Source organism: Herpailurus yagouaroundi, unplaced genomic scaffold (assembly GCF_014898765.1).
Source record: "Herpailurus yagouaroundi ecotype Mexico unplaced genomic scaffold, PumYag 28, whole genome shotgun sequence".
Classification (NCBI taxonomy): Eukaryota; Metazoa; Chordata; class Mammalia; order Carnivora; family Felidae; genus Herpailurus; species Herpailurus yagouaroundi.
The window spans coordinates 106407962-106430501 of record NW_024412376.1 but is presented as its reverse complement, the minus strand read 5'-3'; the positions used below and the strand labels follow the sequence as shown (position 1 = coordinate 106430501).

Below are 22540 nucleotides of genomic sequence, written 5' to 3'. Positions count from 1 at the left end.
TTCCAGGACTGTGGAGAAAGCCCTGGGGCAGAGGAGCACATTGTAGGACTCCCTTCAAGTGCGACTTGTCAGGCTGCCTAGAACTGTCCACCACAACGGAATGGACATCATAAGTGGCCCAAGAGGTAAGACTCAGGCCTGCATTTGTCAAGAGGGAAAAAAGCATCTTTCAAAGGAAACTCCAGGGGCACATGAGTGGCTCAGTCAACTGAGTGTCTGACTCTTGATTCTGACTCAGGTCACAATCCCAAGGTCATGGGATGGAGCCCTGAATCAGGCTCCACGCTAAGAGTGGAGCCTGCTTGGGATTCTCTCTCTCCCTCTGACCCTCTCCCTGCCGCGATCTCTAAAATTAAAAACAACAACAACAACAACAACAAAAAAACAACAAATGAAACTCCAGAGACAACTGGTCATCTGATGACATAACAATTTCCAGTGCAATTTCATATAAACAGTTTTATTAGTGAAATACTTCATTGCATTAAGGGTAGAAATAAACATGTCAAGAATCACATGAAATGAACCACCTATTTAAGCTACATGAAGAGCATTCTGGTCAGTATTCTGTTTAATAGCCACAAGCAATTAATTCTAGTAATAATGCCCAGAGGGCCAAGTGTGAAGGTCACCTTTTGTAGAACTCCTATCTCAAGCAATTTAAATTAAAAAACAAAACAAAACAAAAAAAAAAACAACTAGCCTCCCTTAGGTAAAAACCCCAATAGGGGTTAGTCATATAGTACTTGCTCCACTTGACCAGTGATCGTTCTAGAACATGAGGAAATAAAGTACAGTAGGAAAAGCCTTGAGCTAAAAGTGGCAAAGCCCATTTCTCGTCCTGTGTTCAATTCCCAATTTTCCCTAAGAGAAGTGAGGTAACCTCTCTCTGGTTTCTCCCTAGTGAGTATCATAGTACAGGACACACACATTCTGGGATTATGACAATCACAAAGACTTTGGAGGCCTTTCCAGGATAATGGCTCCAAGAGAATAAGCATGAGTAATAGTTTGTTATTTTCAACCTAAGACCAAATAGGCACATAAGTTCTTAATCAATTTATAATCTTGACTGCAGTTTCTGGGTTTGTCACAGATTTTTCAGAAAGATAATATCAAATGTGATTTTAAGCCAAATAACTATTAGAATCGTATGGAAGTAATATGTGTTTGATCTCCCCACATGTGTGGGATTTAGTTTAAAGTGTATATCAATCAACTGTTACCATTCCTAGTGTTGAAAAATTTCCTCCTCACAAGTGACTATATCCTGATAACAAGATGAACCAATAAATACACACTGGCTTATATGTGGATAAGTAGGTGCATAAAAGAATAAGGTGTGCCAATTACATAGTTAAATATTGATAAATTTAAAAAATCTAGGTATTTGGTATTACTGACAATATTTTCAATTTAGTTTTTTACATTTTGGTGATTTAGAATATTTACAAAATATTTCTTAATTTATAGAGAAGCTGAAGGTTTAATGAACTGCTCCTTCAAGAAGGGAATATGTCACATGTTGCTTTAGTGTAGACAGAAGGAAATTGGGGCAAGTAATGGGATTTATTACCTCCACACAGGGATCAGAAGCTGTATTTGTGAAACCCATGGCTTTTTTCTTTATTTGCTTACATTGAAATCCAGTTTTATACAGAAAATCCTGTAAGATGATTCAGTTGTTAAGAAATTCTATGTGCATTTTGCTGGATAACTATGTAGGTTTCTTAATCAAAAATGAATACTGAACTTCACTACTCAAAGAAAATGCTCTTAAACGGGCTTGGATTTTGTGACATATGACGGTTCCTATCCTCTGACCGACTTAGGTTGCATTGAAAGTCAAAAGGTCTTCTGAGAAGACGCTGCTTCTGGATCCCAAGGGACCTTTCTTTAAAGCATTTTCTGTACAATATTTTAAAACACCATCATTCATTCTGTCAGCAAAATGATTGTCACAGGAAGTGTAGGGCACATTTTTCTCTATTCAGTGAGTGACAGTGACCCGCAGAACACTGGAAGGGACCAAATGTGAGGAAAGAAAAACAACTTACAAAAACAATTTCAAAGTTCCCAAGAAAACTTCCCCAGAAGAAACGTTTTGTTAGTGCAGTCAGACTTCCCAAAATGTATGTGTAACTCAGGCTGTGGATGAATGGGTTTCCCATATTCATAAATAATTTTGCAAAGTTACTCAATAGTATTGTAATTAATACAGTATCATATTTGGCAAGGATGACTGGAGGAAAAAATCAGTTACTGATGATACCTCCCAGAAGCACCTTTCCACATCAAGATCATTCTGACTAAAAAAAACAACAAACTACCCACAAATGTCATAACTAGCATTTCCTTCTACTCCATATGAAATATCTGTACTTGTCCTCACCAACATTATTTGTGCATTCTCTCGATTCACAAAAGTACAAGTAAAAAATCCGCAGGTGCTTATCACTATCAATCAACTTGAGGGTTATTGCCCCACTGCCTACCTCACCCCACCCAACCCCTTCCCTGCTTGGTTCCCAGACAGTTTGAAAGTCAAAAGACTGAATTACTTTCTTGGAGGAATTATGAACTGAAGGTTAGCATATGAAATATAATTATGTAACTTTTTAAAAAGAGGAAACTAGATGCATTTTAGTGATGTACTGAATGAGGCTATTTTACCCTGGGTTCCGAACTCCTATTTACTTCTGTTTTGGGGGTGAAATGAATGGAGGAATACAACGTAAAATAGTATTTATATATTTTGAGCACAAAGTTTGGTAAATGAAGCATACTTACTAAGGTTAGACCAAGGAACGTTAACAAGTGATGCAGACATATTTTAACCACAACGGTGGTCACAGAATTCTGGAGCTACCAGCACCCAACAACAACAAAAATTACTATACAAGAGTTTATTAAATACTTGCTAGACACATGAAAAACAAAACAATTTTATAAAGCCTAATGGCCAACCATGTCAGTCTGTTCTTTAACCTCCTGCCGGAATGCTCTCGTCGCTTGCCAGCACGGGGTCTCCTCCCTCCTCTCTGCAGCAGGCACCATGCCCATGAAGACGTGGATAGTTTCCTCACGTTGTGGTCCAGGTTAGGACAGCTCACACGGTTCCTTCCCCAAACTCGGGCCACAGTTAGGTTCGTATGAGGGGTGCTCTTTCATCTGCGGTTCCCTGAGATTCAGAAGAGAGGGGACAGCGAAGTCAGGTATTCACATCAGAAACTTCTCCCAGGAAGTGAAAAGTTGGGGGACAGGGTGGTGGAGGAAGATGGACGGAGGAGAGACTGACAGGAGGGCAGTCGTCACACTCTGCTTCCCTCTCTCTTGGCTTGCCTCTTCTTTCCCATTCAGCCCTGACCTTGAAGAAGCCTGCTCTGACCACCTGCACCCCCGATACCAGAGCAGTACCCTTCCCTGTATTGACCCGGACTATAACTCTGATCAGACTACACTGAATTTGCTCCTTCCTGATTTGAAACCTACCGGAGAACAACGTCTCAGAGTAACGGGTGCTCAGTCATTGCCCGCTTGCTGAATACACGAAAATGGTTCATTGTAGGAGCAGTAATAACATTTACACAGGCTTTCACCTGTGCTTATGAAAATCTCAGTGACTGTATAAAGTCAGACTGGAAGTGAGATCCATAGCTAGAAATGACAGAATAAATGCCTCACACCTAATTCCTGCTAACCTGATGGACACAGGTTAAGAGAAATAATGGAAGAATGTAGAACCTAGGGAAATCTGAGGTAATATGACTCAGATGGTTTCAACCTATTTCATTTCCTACTTCACGTTTGCTTCAGACACGTATTTGAAGCAGCTAGGAGCGGGGGGAGAAAGCCTTTGTTGCAAAAACGGAAGCTGCTGAGAATTTAAGAAAGGCTCTCACAGAAAAGACTCACTGAAAGCTGAGCTGGGTTGGCCTGCTGATCACTTAGGGAGGCCAGCGTAACTCTGCTTATCCCATCCATTTGATGATGCTCCCTTCTCTCCAGGAAAGTTACTACTCCCCTGGGCCAATCGTTTCTTATGCAGTGATGACTCAGTGACAGGTATCTTCTGATATATTACGGATTCTTTCCAAGCAGGTCTCTGGTTGCCTTGCTCTACAATCTTGGGATTGTTGCATCACCTAATTAATGTTTATTGAGTTCTTACTGTAAATGCTAACACTGGGCCAAATGCTTTCTGTCTACTGTCTCCTCTAATCCTCATGAAAAACCACTAAGGGAGGCTCTCTTATCTCACTTTACAGATGCAGAACTGAGGCGCAGTTTCTAGGGTCACACAGCTATGAAGTGGCAGAACTGGGATTTGAATATAGGCAGTCTGACACACCAAAGCCCAGATGTTTAGCTGCTAAATACTCCTCTCCTTTCAGGTTATTTTCAGAAACATTAAGCTTACTCACAGTGATTTCATGCCCGCCAAGAGAGCCCCAAATACTGGACAGTACCATTCCATTACTCCTCCTCCTCTGACACACTGCCCTTGCCTCTCATTTGGTTTAGTAGTAATATAACCATGAAATCACTGTGCCCAGCATAAAACCTCAGAATCCACCCTAATGAGCCAGCCAGTTGACAGCCCCTCAGTGAAGCACCGTTAGCTTCCTCCGGTAAGGTTACCCAGTAATAGAGAAGTTCCTCCAACCACTGCTCACCTCATCCATGGATCCCTGTCCTCTGCATGCAAGCCAGGTGAAGATCAAACCAAACAAAACACCCAGCGCCATGATAATGTAGGGTATGTTGGTGATGATCAGAGTAGTGTTTATCACAGACTTCAGTCGACTCGCAGTCTCTTTATCAATGAGAACACTCTGGAAGGCAAGAAAATAGTATCCCTTTGATTACTAAATATCCAGGGTGTAAAGTTTTTGCTGTATCTTCCTTCTAAATCATTAAACACGATTTGGGGAAGTTTCTCTGTCGCTAACCAGAAATACTGAAAATCCGTTTATAAATTAGATAACCAGAGGGGGCATTTATTCATTACATCTTCCTTTTTTTTTTTTTTTTTTTTCCTGAAGACATGTCTTACTTTCAAACTAGGTTGGAAATAGTAGGGAAAAAAGTATTCAGAAATAATGAGATAATACCATCTTTTGTATCAGACAACTCTAACTCGTCCTTTAAAATCCAACTCAGCATCACTTCCATCCAGAAGTTTTCTCTGGCTACCTCAGGCCTAGTTAAAGGTCCTTTTACTGCACTTCCATATCACTCCCTAAAATCCCCCATCGCTGCGCACTCTGCCTTATAACCGTCTGTTTGGTCTCCTTGTGACTGTGAGGTTCCCAAAGGCAAGGTTTACATCTTGGTCACCTCAATATTAGGAAAGCACTCTGCACGTAGTGGGTACTGAATTAATGTCAGTTGATTGAAAGAATGAAACATTCCAACAATGGTATGTGGAAAGTATAATTAGTGTCTTGGTTAAATCTCTAGTAATCAAGACCAGAGGTCTCGATAGAAAGTGTTCAGGGATGTCTTGAGGCTCACCAGAGTTCCAGAGGGTGTTGATAACCAAGAAAATATTCTAGAATAACACTTGATGGATGCAGAACAAAGATATTATCTCCTTAAATTGTCATGGGTGAGGTGTCTGGAGAGCTTAATTTCATAAAAATTATGGCAACATATGGGACTTTGGGCGTAATTTAGGCTGAAACCGCACTGAACTGAGGCAGAGGATGGGCTTCTAGAGTTGGTACTTCCAATAACTGGCCAAGACCCATCAGAGTCAGATTCTCCTTCTCTGGAAAAAGAAGGTGGGAGAGTAGGCTCCAATGTCACTTCAAAGTATAATGTTTTCTTTTTCTGGGATAAAGTCAAGTTCTTTCTAGGAGGCATCAAAAGTACAAAGTTTTACTCCATAATTCCCTGGATTCAATATGGTCTTTAACAAAGGAGCTAAGCAAAGCAAAGGTTGAGTTGGGGGCGGGGCGGGGGGATTTCAAATATGCCACAACTATGAACATAAGCTGGCAGTACAGGGTCCTTCCTTATTTTCAAAAAGCCCATTGGGGTGCCTGGGTAGTTCAGTCAGTTAAGCATCCGATTTCAGCTCAGTTCATGATCTTGGGGTTCGTGAGTTTGAGCCCTGCATCGGGCACCGTGCTGACAGCCTGGAGTCTGGAGATGCTTCAGATTCTGGGTCTCCCTCTCTGCCTCTCCCCTGCTCATGCTCTGTCTCTCTCTCAAAAATAAATAATAAAATATTGAAAATAAATTAAAAACAAAAAGCCCTGCTTTCATGTCAGTTGATTGAATGAATGAAACATTCCAACAATGGTATGTGGAAAGTATAATTAGTGTCTTGGTTAAATCTCTAGTAATCAAGACCAGAGGTCTCGATAGACCTCTCCACAAACAATAAGAGTGATGACCCTGGAGCAATTTCAGATAGATTCTATAAGTTGGTAAATATTGCCTAAATTTTTCCTGTGAAACAATAAAAGCCTTGTCTTAGAATTGTAATCACAAACCCTTCAAAAATTTATAAATGTAGCTATCAAAGTAATGCCAAATGAAAAAAAAATAGGTTATAAAACTGTATCTGCAGTATGGTCTCAAGTATTTAATGTCAAAACTAGAAAAATACTAAGAGGCAATATAAGCAGATGTAAACTGTACTTGTCTCTGAGGGACAGTTTATCAGTGATTCAGTTGTAAATATTTAAAAACATTTTAAACTGAAGTAAAATTGACATATAACAATATATTAGTTTTGGGTGTACAACAGAATGATTCAATATTTGTATGGTGATTCACTTTTAAAATATACATTTTTAGTTTTCCAAGAGCTCTGTAAAGAGCACATGTTAGTTTTACAAAGTAGAAAACATTAAATTATTTTTTACAAAGTTCTTATCAGAGACAATTTTGCAATACACTGTTGAGTACAATAAAGCAAAAACAGTGTCATTCTCACTCAGGTTTTGTGAAAGTTTCTTTAATTTTCCTTTTTCTTGCCAATCTCTGTTACCAAATTTCCTATACAGAACAAGATTTTTTAGGGAACAGAGAAAAATAATAAAAACTTAAAGATGCTGCTGTTCACAACAGACGTAAGCCAACCAAGAATTTATTGGAGAGAGAAAACCCCTGCATGTAACCTCTCAAATCTGGGTGGAAGAGAGAGGGAAACTGAGGAGATTTACTGCAATAAATGTATGTGGTTCAGAAAAGAATTTATCACAGGTATCTTAAATAGGTGTTTTCTGAGTTTTCCGAATATGTTTTTATTTACAAAACTTCAATTTATACTTAATGTTTACTGATAAAAATTCTGTGGGTACAGTGTGAAAGAAATATTTCTTCAGGGAAACTCTCTTTGTTTGAACTAAGACGGGATCTGTGTTGGGGCACCTGGGTGGCTCAGTCGGTTAAGCAGCTGACTTCCACTCAGGTCATAATCTCGAGGTTCATGAGTTCAAGCCCCGCGTCAGGCTCTATGCTGACAGCTCAGAGCCTGGAGCCTGCTTCTGATTCTGTGTCTCCCTCTCTCTCTGCCCCTCCCCCACTTACGCTCTGTCTCTCTCTGTCTCAAAAATAGACACTAAAAAAAAAAAAATAATAAATTTAAGATAGGATCTGTGTCCTATAACTCATGATATGTTTGGTCACCAGAAAGTAAAACAAAAAAAACTTCTATGTTATAAAATATAAGGCAACCATATATCACTGAAGTGAATGAGAATGTATCATGTTTTATTCAATCATTTCTTTCATCACCTTACACAAAACCTTCATGTAATGTTGCCAATCATTTTAATTTTACTCTCTTTTCCTCCTCCTTTACTAATGAATGGTAAACTGATTACATTTTACAAACTGGCAGGGGTTCAAAGATGGAGAAGATGCAAAGAAAGGTTTAACTGGAAATCTGAGTGTTGGCTATTTTTTCTGCTTCAGCAGTGTCTGACATTGCTTCATTTACCTTTGCCTTTTGTTTCTTACATAACCAGCTTCCCAGAAGAGAGTTTTGCCCGATAATATTCTTGAGAAGGGAAATTTTCGTTCTGTCATTTTTAAATCTCAAACTTCATGTGAACATATAAAGAGAAATTTTCTGAGGACAAACAGGTTCTTAAAAATCACCTTTCCCCCTTTCTTACATCTCAAATTACATAGCTATAAGAGTCGACATCTGAATGGAAGTTTTCCAAGCTTCCACAAGTAAATCATACCCATGGCTCCCTCCCAGGACTTACCTCGTTGATATACATCACTGGGAAAACCATGGTTCTAATGCTTCCCGTTTCACTACAAAGGCAAAAGGTGACAAATCAAAACCACAGTGAGATATCACCTCATACCTGTTCCAATGGCTATTATCAAAAGGCAAAGGGTAGTAATGTTGGTGGGGATGCGGATGAAAAGGAATCCATGTGCCCTGCTGATAGAATGTAAACTGGTGCAGCTGCTAGGGCAAACAGTAGAGAGATTCCTCAAAAAATTAAAAACAGAATTACAATACGATCCAGCAATTCCACTTCTGGGTATTTAGCCAAAGAAAATGAATCCCTAACTCGAAAAGACATATGCACCCCTATATTCACTGTAGTATTTTTTTCCAGTAGCAAAGATAAGGAAGCAACCAAAGTGTCCATCGATGGATGATTAAATAAAGAAAACATGGTATATGTTCACACTGGAATACTATTCAGCCATAGAAAAGGATGCAATCTTGCCATTTGTGACAACATGAATGGACCCTCAGGGCACTACACTAAGTGAAACGAATCAGAGAAAGTCAAATACTATTTATTCTCCCTTTTGTGTGGAATCTAAAACAAATAAACAAAAAACCAAGCTTACACGCATAGAGAACAGACTGGTGGTTGCCAGAGTTGGGAGTTGGGGGGTTGGCAAAATGGATGGAGTCAAAAGGTACAAACTTCCAGTTACACAATAAGTAAGTCACAGGGATCTAATGTACAGCATGGCAACTATGGTTAATAATAACGTAATGCACATTATAGGGGCGCCTGGATGGCTCAGTCGGTTGAGCATCCGACTTCAGCTCAGGTCATGATTTCACGGGGTCTGTGAGTTCGAGCTCCACACTGAGCTCAAGCTCGCTGCTGTCAGCACAGAGCCTGCTTCAGACCCTCTGGCCCCCTCTCTCTGCCCCTCCCCCGCTGACACTCTCTCTCAACCCCCCTCCCCCCCACACACACAAATGCTGATTATGCCTCATCCCTGAAGGGCAGGAGTGAGCAGACTTAGAAAGTGGGCTGTCTCCTGGATCAACCCCATCTGAAAGTCAGCACAACTATCCTTTGCCTCTGCAGAAAGAAGTGAAACTTACACAAAGTCGTCAAACTTTCTCACATAAACATTGATTTGGATCCTCTTGGCAGCTCTTAGAATAATTCCAGTCAACTGCAAATCAGAGACATGGAAAGAAAACATTAGGACTTATTAAAAACACATAGTTTTTCTCAGTAGAGCACCATTTCTGTGTGGTGCTGATAACCAGGGGGACCACTGCCATGTTTGAGACAAGGGAAAACAGACCCCGGAACAGAATGAGAGCTGCGGACGGGGTTAGGTGCCTGGTAGACCAATGTTTCTGAAAGTTCAATCTGCATGTGAGTTCTTGGGGACCTTGTGAACATGCAGATTCTGATTCAGTAGGTCTGGAGTGAGGCCTGAGATTGGTCTTTCTAGCAAGCACCCAGGATGCTGCCACTTTGGATAGCAAAACCCTAGGTGACCCTGGCAGGAGGAAGGTGTGAGCCAGAGAGTGGTCCCTGGTGTGGTCAGGACAGCCCCCATCAAAGCTGGGAAAGCGGCGCCAGCAGCCGTCCCCCCACAGCAGTTTTGCCTCTGCATTGAGGTTACGGGACTGCGTCCAGCCCTTGGGGACAAGCACAGTGCAGCTGGGGAGAAGGAACCGACTGAAGGTTAAGAGAGAAAAGGGGGGGGGGAATACCTGATCTTAGTCACCAAAAGATAAGACCACTGATTTCTCACACAGAAGAGTGAAATGCCCATACACTGTCATGTCAACGACTATTCTTGCTTTTTCTTTACTGTTCCATGTGTTCAAAATCTCAAGAAGGAAGGTATCTGGCCTTTCATTCAGTTCCTACCGTGAGAGGCTTTCTCATGGTTTTAGTTTTTCTCCTCTTTGAAAACAGGATTAAAGCATATGTATATCTAATGCCTTTTAAATTAATAATATCATGCAATAAACTCTCAAAAGTGCCTGTAGAAAGAGGCCTGCCAAAAGTCAGTGAAGCTAATACATATATTTAAATTTCAACCAAAACACTCCTTGGCAGTAAGCAGAAGAATGTCTTCAGCTTTGCTGATCTGTTCAGTAGTAGGAGAATGTATGTATATTCAGGCCCAAGGCTGGCAACAGAACATTGATGAGGCTACTTGGGTCCAATCTCAGTTGTTCCCGTGATGGGATTTTTACAGTTGCGTTTTTGTTAAAGCAGGTTTGCAAATATTTCTGCATATTAGAGCCACTGAGTTCAGCCTGTAAGGCCATGAGACTATGCATCTCAAGCACTGAGCTGAGTTTTCTCCATTTGAATATGTATATGAAAGGAAGACAGAATATTCACGGTGCTCCGGACTAAACTGGTAAATACTGTGTAGAGAGAACAAAATGCATGCTTTTTACCAGGAAGACGTGGGTACTCACAGGATTAATGTCCACAAATGTCTCATGATAGTCCTTATTGGGATGCATGCCGTCTATGGCAGAAACAAACCTCTCATCTGCTTGGTAGAAGTGTGGGAAAGATAAAATAATAGGTGCACCTGCATTTTAAGGAAAACAGAGACGAATGACATGGTTCTTAAAAGTCCAAGATGGATATAAAGTTCCTGACTACAAACCTGGTTCCTAAGGAGGGGGAAATTCTATACATAAGTAAATGTGGGTGGGGGAGAGGGGCAGGCTAAAATTCCATTCAACGCCTCCTAGTTTGGGATTTATACTTCATTTCCTAACATCTCATTTACCCTAACATTATTTTATCCCACAGTATATATTGAAGTCATGGCTAAATTATTTATTCTTCAGTATTTACTGAATCTATTAAATACAAAGGCTTCATACACACTCTTTTAATTAACATTTGCAGTAGCCCTATTAAGTTAAAACTATTATCTTCATTTTGCATTTGAGGACGGTGAGGTTCAGAGAAGTTACAAAACTGACCCAGGGACATCCAGCTGTCAGGTGATGAAGGCAGAATTCTAAATGAATGAGGAAATCTCATCTGAAAGCACTTATTGCTTGCTTTTCTGTTTTTCTTGGTTAACCTAAGACAGGCTTTCTTCTCCTGCATATGTTGATACAGACTTTTAAGACTTTGCCTGGTCATGCTATCTGCTCAGCCTCTGACTAGATCAAGGTCTGACCACATGAAGACTCCATTTTTTTTCTTTTATTTATTTTTTCCTATTCATTTTAAGAATCAAATAGAGAATGTCCATAATGCCCAAAGCAATCTATAGAATCAATGCAACTCCTATCAAAATACCAATGGTATTTTTCACAGCACTAGAACAAATAATCCTAAAATGGGTATGAATCTACAAAAGACCCTGAGTAGCCCTAGCAATCTTGAGAAAGAAAAACAAAGCTGGAGGTATCACAGCCCCAGATTTCAAGATATACTACAAAGCTATATTAACCAAAACAGTATGGAACTGGCACAGAAACAGACACATAGATCAACAGAACAGAATAGGCCAGAAACAAACCCACATTTACATGGTCAATTAATCTATGACAAAGGAGGCAAGAACAGACAATGGGGAAAAGGCAATCTCTTTAATAAATCGTGTTGAGGAAACTGGACAGCTACGTGTAAAAAAATGAAACCGGACCACTTTCTTACACCATACACCAAAATAAACTCAAAACAGATTAAAGAGCTAACTATGAGACCTGAAACCATAAAACTAGAAGAAAACATAGGCAGTAATGTCTTGGACATAGGCCTTAACAGCATATTTATAGATGTGTCTCCCCTGGCAAGGGAAACAAAAGCAAAAATAAACTATGGGGACTACACCAAAACAAAATCCTTTTGCACAGCAAAGAAAACCATCAACAAAACAAAGAGGAAACCTACTGACAAGGTATTTGCAAAGAATATATCCGGTTAGTATCCAAAATACATAAAGAACGCATACAAATCAACACCAAAAAACCAAATAACCTGTTGAAAATATGGGCAGAGGACCTAAATAGACATCTCTCCAAAGAAGACATCTAGATAGCCAACAGACACATGAAAAGATGCTCAACATCACTAATCATCCGAGAAATGCAAACCAAAACCCCAAGGAGATATCACTTCACACCTGTTTCATTTACCCAAAGAAAATGAAAGTACTAATGTTAAAAAATAAATGCAATCCTATGATCACTGAAGCATCACTTACAACAGCCAAAGTATGGAAGCAACCTAAGCATCCATCAGTAGAGCAATAGGTAAAGAAGATGTGTTATCTATATATAATGGAATATTACTAAGGCATAAAAAGAATGACATCTTGCCATTTGTGACAACATGGATGGACCTAGAGCATATTATGCTAAGTGAAATAAGTCAGACAGAGAAAGACAAATACCATATACTTCAACTGATTTGCAGTATCTAAAAATCAAAACAAATGAACAAACAAACAAAAAAAAACCACAAACAGACTCATAAATAGAGAACAATTTGGTGGTTGCCAGAGGGTAGGTGGCTGGGAGAGTTGGGTGAAATAGGTGAAGGGGATTAAGAAGGACAAACTTCCAGTTATAAAATAAATAAGTCACAGAGACCAATAGTACAGCATAGGGATTATAGTCAATAATATTGTAATAACCTTGTATAGTGACAGACGGTGACTATACTTGTTGTGGGGAACATTAATGTACAGAATTGTCAAATGACTATGTTGTGCACCTGAAACTAATGTAATGCAGTATGTCATATATATTTCAATAAGATTGTTTTTTAAAAAGGCACAAATAGGAAAACAAGTTATTAAAGGAAACCTACTGTAGATTATGCTATTGAAGAAGAGAGAGGGATCCAATAATTGCTGCCATGGAAACATATATTTGGAGAAGTTAACTTATTGCCAAATAATTTACATTTGCTTGCATATCTACTAGCCATGGCTCAAGATACATATCATCTGTCACATCCATGTGTTTTGTTTAGGAAGAAACTGTTCACTAAACAGTTTCACAAAGCCATAATTTCCTTCTTTGTGACCTACAATGATCTTTAAAATGTGTTTTCAAAGATTTATTAAGAATTCAGGAAGGGCCAGACACCGTCTTGGGTGTTTTGTATACATTGTCTAACCTTCACTCAGCTTTCCAAGGAAGTTATCATCACCCCCATATTACAAATTAGAAGACTGAAGTCTAGAATCCTCCTTAATCACCTTGGCTAACATGCTAACAAACAAACCCAGATCTACTGACTCCAGAACACTCACTCATCCCACAATTCAAAATGTTGTCCGGGGGGATTCAAAACCCTTGAGGATAATTCTAGAGAGTTTAACTTTTCCGTCCACATCTGGGAATACATAAGACGCAAGAGAAATGGACTGTAGTTGTTGAGTGTTGCCAAGTAGAATCTTTGTTGACTCTAACATCAACTTCTTGAGGAAGCAGAATGTTAACGAAACAATGAGAAAAAATACGTCTGCATTTGTGCCTTGAGCCAGAGGCACATGGACTAAGTGGGCAGGGTGCTATTTCAGGGCCATTCCCCCAGGAAGAAAGCAGGAGAGGGCAGAAGCAGGCACTTGTTCCCATTTGCCTTTGGTCTTATCTCCACTGTCCCCGCACAGTGGTTCCCAAAACTGCCTAGGCACCATCTTTATGAGAATCACCTGGAGCTCATGTTAAAAATACAGGTTCTGGGGCCTAGTATGTGGGCCCTGGGACATAGATTTTTAAGAACCCTCCAGATAATCCTCATGAAAGGCCAGGTTTTGAAGCCACTGCTCTATCAGACAAAGACAGCGAGGTATACTGCTGACTGAAGACTTACCCCAAAAGGAGATTTTTCAAGAAAATTAGGCAAGAGGGGAAAAAATTAGCACATTACCTTATTTAGGAGATAAAGACAACTTTATTCAGGAGAGAGGGGCTACAAAATTTCTCCAAAGAAACTTTAAAGAGGAATTGTAGCCTAAGAAGTATCACAGTAGCAACAGGAGAAGTCCCTAAGTTCTAGTAGGGATTTTCTCAGAAATAACAATTTTATAAACATCATCTTCTCTGTCTGAGCTCTGGTTTCCACAATTATAAAAAGAGGCCTCTGGATGCCAATCTAGTAAGAATATTGTGAATAATTTTGCAACATATGATTGTTAAAGTCAGTTCTTAAGATGAAGAAAAGGCTTTTGTTAATATACCACTGATAATTCTGCTTCATTCATGGAAGGAAGTAGAATAGCTCAGACATTCAGAAACACTGGGAAATTTGCAGTCAGGGTATACAACTAACTCTGCTTTGAAATCATCACTAAATTTTTAACAAGATATGTACTTTCTCATTACCAAGTTCTCCACTTTTCTTTTTTAGCTTTGTTATCACCATAAAATCAGTTTGTGCTTTACATGTATTAACTAAATGTAAATATGTAAACTACTTAGAACAATGACTAGTGAACAGTGATTAGTGTAAGTGCTCAGTGAACATGAGCCATTATAACTATTAAGACTTCTAGGGGTGACTGGCTGGCTCAGTCGGTTAAGCATCTGACTTCAGCTCAGGTCATGATTTCACGGTTCATGAGTTTGAGTCCTGTGTTAGGCTCTGTGCTGACAGTTTGGAGCCTGGAGCCTGCTTCGGATTCTGTGTCTTTCTCTCTGACTCTCCCCTGCTCATGCTCCCTCTTTCTCTCTCTCTCTCTCTCTTAAAAATAAACATTAGAAAAAAAAAGACTTCTAAACTACTGCGCAGAAAGAACACAACAGGGCATTCTATAAATACGAAGCATTACACAAGAGAAAGAAGAAGGGAACAGAGGAACTACAAAACTGCCAGAAAATAATGAACAAAATGCCAGTAAGTCTATACTTAGCAACAATTACTTTAAATGTAAATGGACTAAACTCTTCAATTAAAAGACAGAGTGGCTGAATGGATAAAAATGTAAGACCCATCCATATGCTGCTTAAAGAGACTCACTTCAGATGCAAGGACACACACAGACTGAAAGTAAAGGGAAGAAAAAAGGTGTTCCATGCAACTGGAAATCAAAAGAAAGCTGGGGTAGCTATAATTACATCAGACAAAATAGACTTAAAATTTTTTTTTAATGTTTATTGATTTTTGAGAGAGATAGACACAGAGCATAAGTGGGGGAGGGGCAGAGAGCGAGAGGGAGATACAGAATCCGAAGAAGGCTCCAGGCTCTGAGCTGTCAGTACAGAGACCAACGCAGGGCTCAAACTCACAAACCGTGAGATCATGACCTGAGCCGAAATCAAGAGTTGACACTTAACTGACTGAGCCACCCAGGCATCCCTGCAGTGATCATTTTATAATACGTACAAATATTGAATTGTTGCATTGTATACTGAAACTAATAAAATGTTATATGGCAATTAAACCTTAATTTAAAAAAAAACAAGCATTACAGAAAAGCCAGTATTTTTTTTTTACCATTCTATAGCCATATTGTGAAATACTATTCTTGAAAAGCCAGAATCACTCTTTCGTTTGGGCTGACAACATTCTTTTATTGAAGAACACTAACCCTTCATTCTAGACACTCATAAGTATGTTCCTTCTCTGAGCTCTTACCATTCTTGCAGATGCTGATATTCAAAACTCCTGAGCCCAGGCAGTTTCCTTTAGGTATACAGAAGCCGGCATTGTCCGAGGTATTGGCTAGTACTTCTCCAGGCACCTTATACCGAAAAGCAGGCAGTCCCTGCACACTCTCAAAGTCACTGAAGGTTATATACACTGATCTGTTAGGAAGTAAGAATGAAAAGTCAGTGTGGGCTCTGGTCAGTGTAACTGGCCCCGAACCAGTAAGTTAACAACCGCTCTCAGGTACAACATGGTTAAAGCTTACAGGGTAAAGCCGTAAACGAAGCTACAAAAGAAAGTTTGAAAGGAACGCAACCCACTCAGTGCAGACGGTGAATCATAACGAAATTTGTTTAAGAGGTAGCAATTGTAGTAACAGCCAAACAAGGCCAAGAAAAAAAATGTGCGGTAGGATATTAAGATGACATTTAGGATGGAGCCTCACATCGAAAGAAATAAAAGAGTCGTCTAGACCAGCATGGACATGTGCCAGCGTGAATGAAGCAGAAGCAAGGGCAGAGGCCAAGCAAAAGCAGAAAAGGTCACAAAGGGCTCGGCTGGGTAGATTTTGTAAGCACTTGAAAAGTGCCCCATTAGACAGATCTTTGATTTGAATGTATACTGATACCCATTTACCTCAAATAAAAATAGTGTCCATATTCTGGAATTCATTTCAATGTTTATTATTTCAGCCATTTATTTCAACGGAGTTCAACTTAATTTTGTCTTGAGTCCTTACTGAGCGTCAGTGATCGCACATAATACTAACCACCCTTGTATTTGCATAGCGCCTGAGTGACAGACAGAGCACTCTCACAGACACTGTCTCAAGTGGTCCTTCATTTGAAGCCCAAAGGAATGGCTTTCTGGGTCTGGCTTTTTCATCTTTGAACCAGAGGTGGGATATGTCTCACAGGGTTTGGGACAACATGGGAGCTGCCTCCCAGTCACATCCCACCTCTATAGCATTTCCTAAATAAAATATTTTAGGCAAACGGAAAAATAGTGAAAGTATTATAATAAATACCTTTTACAACAAATACTAGTCAGGTAAATAAAAAATATATTATGGCTATAACTGCAGCTGTCTGTATAACACTCCTGATTCCAGTCCTCCTGATTCCAGTCCCCTGCATCCCCAGAGGTAGCCACTGTCCTGAACTTGGGGTTCATCCCTCCCTTGCCGGTGTTCATCCTTTCACAAACATGCACATTCATAAACAACATGTGGCATCGTCTGCTACTTTTATGTGTTCTATACACAGTACACCGTGTTCTTTTCCTGTAATTTGCTTTTTCATTCAACATCATTGAGATTTATAATATTGATATAATATCTCATTATTGAGATTTATAATATTACATAGTCTGATTCTTACATTTTAAATCTTACATGATATTACATCATATGAATACACAATTTGTTTATATTCTTTTTATAGAGACTTAGATTGCTTCCAATTTTTCACTACTAAGAGTGTGATGCAATGGACTTTTCTGTGTATGCCTCCTTACACGTCTATACAAGGGTTCTTCAGGCCAGCGAGCTTACGTAGGAGAACAGTGAAGCACCATGGAGTTTGCATGTCTTTGGCTTTACTAATAATTACCAAATGGCCCTTCACAAGTCGTTATGCCAGATAAGAATGTGTTTCCTCTGTGCCAAATCTTTTAACAAGCCTCCTACTACCTTTCTAGTTTGTCTTATTTCACTCACTGCATTCAAATGCATTTTCTGTTCCTTCAGTCCTCCCACAAATATGTATGGACAAGGGCAGCCAGCTAGAGGGGGGCTGTGGTATTTCTGTGGGAGAGCTGGAAGGGTGGGAACCATGGCACAGGCAGCAGGGACAGACAGGTGGGGGCCAATACAAGAGCTATTTCTGAGAAGGCATCCCAGCACCTGGTAGCAGATTCAATGCAGGAGAGGAAGGAGATTTACAGTATCAACAATATTTCTGGCAGGGCTGGCTGGGTAGGTGGTGCAATTATGTAAGCTATGAAACACCACCAGAACAGCAATTCTTGATAATATTGAATCAACAGCATCAAATGCAGCTAGGTCACTTGGGAATTTGAGAAGTTTCATAAAAAGCCTGGCTTGGGTGAGTGGGGAGGATATGGAGACTATATGAGTCAGCCATTCATTTGGGTAGTTTGAGGGTGAAGGGTGGAGAAAGGGCAATGGTGATGGGGGGAATGGGAATCAGGGTGGAGAGCAGGATGCCTTCTTCCCAAATAGGAGCCATAATCATGAAGAAGCAGGCGGAGAGAGAGAGAGAGAGAGAGCTTACGGGGCAAGTGAGAGCAGGAATGATCTAAGGGAAGGTGATAGCTAATACTCTGAAATAGGGACAGCAGTTTGATTTATTTATCTTCTATACAGAGCTTATCTGTTGACTGGAAGAAGACCAGGTCAAGTTTCATGCTTGACAGAGCATATCATAATAACTCAGAGCCATCACTTAACATTGTTTACTCTCTGACATGCCCTGGGCTAAGTGCTCTACTAACTGTAACTCATTTGTCCTCATATCAACTCCTAAGGTAGACAACTATCCTTATTTTACCAATGAGGAAAGTGAGGCACAGAGTGGTTGAATAACTTTCCCAAGGTCACTGAGCTGTAAGTGTTGGAGCTGGTATTCAAACCAGCCAATGCAGTCAGCCTCTGGAGCCTGTGAACCACTATACCACACTGTCTCTCAATATGCCATCAGCATTTATAACTGATTAAGCACAAATGGCCATGCCTGTTAAGGGTAGCTGCATATATTCCTCACATTTTGAGGGGTTTTGTAGTCAAATAACTTATTTATAAAGTCCTTACCTGCAAAACTCAGATGGGAAGACATAAAGAATTTCATCTTTGTTTATTAACGGGTGAAAAGAATCTCCGTCTGTTCCATTAATCATATTGCACTTGTCCGTTGTCCACCAGTCAAGTGACCTGGAATTGATACGCACAAGAAAGGGTCAAGATGATCAAATTTTTAAATTTTTTTAATGTTTATTTATTTGAGAGAGAGAGAGAGAGAGAGAGAGAGAGAGAGAGAGAGAGAATGAGCTGAGAAGGGGCAGAGAGAGAGGGAGACACAGAATCTGAAGTAGGCTCCAGGCTCAGAGCTGTCAGCATAGAGTTCAATGCGGGGCTTGACCCCATAAACTGTGAGATCATGACCTGAGCCAAAGTCCAGCACTTAACTGACTGAGCCATCCAGGTGCCCCAAGATGATCAAATTTGATTTGAGATTTTTTTCAGATGGTCAGGACTTTTCAAGCCTTAATTGGGAGCCAGCTACCCACAGAATCTTATTCATACACAGAAACAAGGGGGGTGCTGGTTAGGGACTGGATCAAGAGGGGGAACAGTAGGCACCTGATCCCCAAATCAGTTCTGATAGAGGCAACATCCAGAAACATCCTCTTCCCTTCCTTCAAAAAAGAGTATCTGATGCAGAGGCTTAAAATACCCATTTTCTTAAAACATTGATTCAATTTAGCATGAACAATAGCCTTGTTCAGAGCTAGCTCACTGACAGGCGACCTCAGGACAGGTATGTTCAGCTCTTAAGGAAGGCATTAAGATGGCAGAGTAGTAGGAGCACTTTATAGTTGCCTCCTCCCTCAAACACAGCTAGATAAATACCAAATCATTGTGAACACCCAGGAAATCCATCTGAGACTGAGAGAACAAAGTGCACAACTATAGGGAGAAAAGAGGCCACATTGTGGAAGGTAGGAGGTGTGGAGATGTGATCTGGGGGAGAAAGAATCACTGGTGCTGCGGAGGGGAGGGAGCCCTGAGCCGAGAGAGAGAGAGAGAGAGAGAGAGAGAACACAGCATGCAGGGCATTGCACAAGAAAAACACTTCCCCAAGACCATTGATGGGGAAAATGAGAGGGGCTGATAACTGCAAGATTTTATAAGTAGTGGAGCCCAAAGTCTGAAGTTTCAGAGGTTTGTGTCACCCCGGGGATGGAGACTGGTGGATGTAGAGGTGCTCCTGTGGGGAAGGAAGGCAGAGGCCCGGGAACAGACAGTGTGCTCTGAGGACCCCCTGGGTCACACTGGGAGAGACAGTTCCCCTTCCTGGAGTGCACTTGGGAGAGATGGCATTGCCTCTCCAGGGACAAAAGAGTCGGTGGGCTCCACTGACCTGCCCCATTCATTAGCAGAGGAGCAGAGGTGCCTGCTGAGGGCAGATAACTGAGACACTGACTTTTTGCTGCGCTTTACCATAAACTCCAACCCCCATGCCTTCAAGTGACTGTCCTTCTGGGACAAACCGGCACCAGCCACAGTACAGTGAGACCCTCTCCCAGAGGATTAGTGTGGGTCCATGCCACTCTGGGTCCCTAAAATTTGGAGTTTTGAAACCCAGCAGGCACACTGGAGCACTGTGCTGCCATGTGGGCAGATGGCTGGGACACAGACAGGGTGAAGCAGGGATCTGAGGGAAGCCTGGGACAAATGGGGGAGAGATTGTTTGCTCTTCTGTGAGGGCTTCCTGAAGAGCAGCAGGCATGAACTCCCCTCTCCAGGGATGAGAACTGGCTGACGCCATTTTTCACTGCACCCATCAGCACAGACAGACTTCAGAGAGAGGCGAAATGCCCACAGTAGAGGCTTGAGCCTCTTATGCTAAGCCCTGCTCCACTGCACTCTGCAGATGTTTTTTGTTTGTTTTGTTTTGTTTTGTGTTCTACTAGGACAAGTGTCACTGAGAGCCAGAGCAGCAGTAGGCTCCTCCCCCAGAAGACTAGCACAAACCCCTTGCACCCACCAGGTCTACTGACCACAGAGTGCTGCGAAGTTTCAGTCTAGGGGATATAGGATCTAGCCTCTTGACAAGCAGACCAAAATACACTAATTAAAACTTGCCACACAGTGGACAAGATCCAAACACTCCCCATTCTGCAAGGAGAAATTCTGCAGAAGACTGATCTGAGGGAAAGAGCTGCCAAAACACAACAGCAGATAACACACAACATACACCAGAAACATTTTCTGAAGCATCAGGCACTAGGCAGAATAGAATGTCTTTTTAATATAGACATTACTTGAGCCAAATCATAAGAGACTCTTAAAAACTGAGAATAAACTGAGGATTGATGGGGGTGGGAGAGAGGGGAAAGTGGGTGATGGGCATTGAGGAGGGCACCTATTGGGATGAGCACCGGGTGTTGTATGGAAACCAATCTGACCTTAAAATTCATTTAAAAAAATAATACAGACATTACTGTCAGGAGTGGGAAACATAACAGGTTTTCCTAATACACAGAAGACAGACACCTAGACAAAATGCCAAGATGGAGGAATTCATCCCAAAAGAAAGAACAAGAAGTATAGAAAAGTATGAGAAAAGTATAGAAGATACCAGGGAGAGTTCCTTACCACAGAGATATAAGACCTAAAAACTAGTCAGGCTGAAATAAAAAATGCTATAACTGAGATGCAAAACCAACTGGATGTAATGACAACAAAGATGGAAGAAGCAGATCAAGTGATATAGAGGACAAAGTTATAGAAACTAATGAAGCTGAAAAATATAGGGAAAGAAAAATATTGGATCACAAATGTAGACTTAGGGAATTCAGTGACTCCATAAAGCATAATAACATTTGTATCATATTAGTCTCAAAAGAAGAGAAGGGAAAGAGGGCAGAAGGTTTATTCGAGTGAATTATAGCCAAAAACTTCCCTCATTTGGGGAAGGAAACAGACATCCAAATCCAAAAGGTACAGAGAACTCCCATCAAAATCAACAAAAGCAGGCCAACACCAGGACACATCACAGTAAAATTTGCAAAATACGGAGATGAGCAAAAAATCCTGAAAGCAGTAAGGGAAAATAAATCCCTAACCTATAAGGGAAGACAAATAAGGTTAGCAACAGATCTCTCCACAGAAACTTGGCAAGCCAGAAGGGAGTGGCATGATATATTCAATGTGCTGACTGGGAAAAATATGCAGCCAAGAATCCTTTATCCAGCAAGGCTGTCATTCAGAATAGAAGGACAGATAAAAAGTTTCTCAGACAAACAAAAACTAAAGAAGTTCATGACCACTAAACCAGCCCTGCAATAAATAGTAAAGGGGACTCATTGAGTAGGAAAGAAAGGCCAAAAGCAACAAAGACTAGAAAGGAACACAGAAAATCTCTAGCAACAGCGACTTTAGAGGTAACACAATGGTACTAAATTCTTATTTATCAATAATTACTCTGAATGTAAATGGACTAAATGCTCCAATCAAAAGACATGGGCATCTTGGGGCGCCTGGGTGGCGCAGTCGGTTAAGCGTCCGACTTCAGCCAGGTCACGATCTTGCGGTCCGTGAGTTCGAGCCCCGCGTCGGGCTCTGGGCTGATGGCTCAGAGCCTGGAGCCTGTTTCCGATTCTGTGTCTCCCTCTCTCTCTGCCCCTCCCCCATTCATGCTCTGTCTCTCTCTGTCCCAAAAATAAATAAACGTTGAAAAAAAAAATTAAAAAAAACACAAAAGACATGGGCATCAGATGGATTAAAAAAACAGAAACAAAAAACAAAAAAAACCAAGACCCATCTAAATGCTTCCTACGAGAGACTAAGTTTAGACATAAAGACACCTCCAGATTGAAAGTGAGGGAATAAAAAACCAGTTATCATGCTAATGGATGTCCAAAGAAAGCCAGAGTAGCCATACTTGTATCAGACCAACTAGATT

General features: G+C 40.7%; 1 protein-coding gene across 1 annotated transcript in view; it reads right to left on the bottom strand.

Annotated features, from left to right (window-relative positions):
* Positions 1 to 432: 432 nt before the first annotated feature.
* SCARB2 (scavenger receptor class B member 2) overlaps positions 433 to 22540 on the bottom strand; it is a 76937-nt gene continuing 54829 nt past the window's right edge. The window contains exons 6-12 of the mRNA XM_040480860.1: positions 18664 to 18783; positions 15822 to 15991; positions 10682 to 10800; positions 9332 to 9405; positions 8232 to 8283; positions 4677 to 4835; positions 433 to 3181 (exon numbers count right to left, since the gene is read on the bottom strand). Coding sequence (XP_040336794.1) covers positions 3143 to 3181; positions 4677 to 4835; positions 8232 to 8283; positions 9332 to 9405; positions 10682 to 10800; positions 15822 to 15991; positions 18664 to 18783 — 733 coding nt within the window. The 3' untranslated portion in view covers positions 433 to 3142. The remainder of the gene's footprint in view (positions 3182 to 4676; positions 4836 to 8231; positions 8284 to 9331; positions 9406 to 10681; positions 10801 to 15821; positions 15992 to 18663; positions 18784 to 22540) is intronic.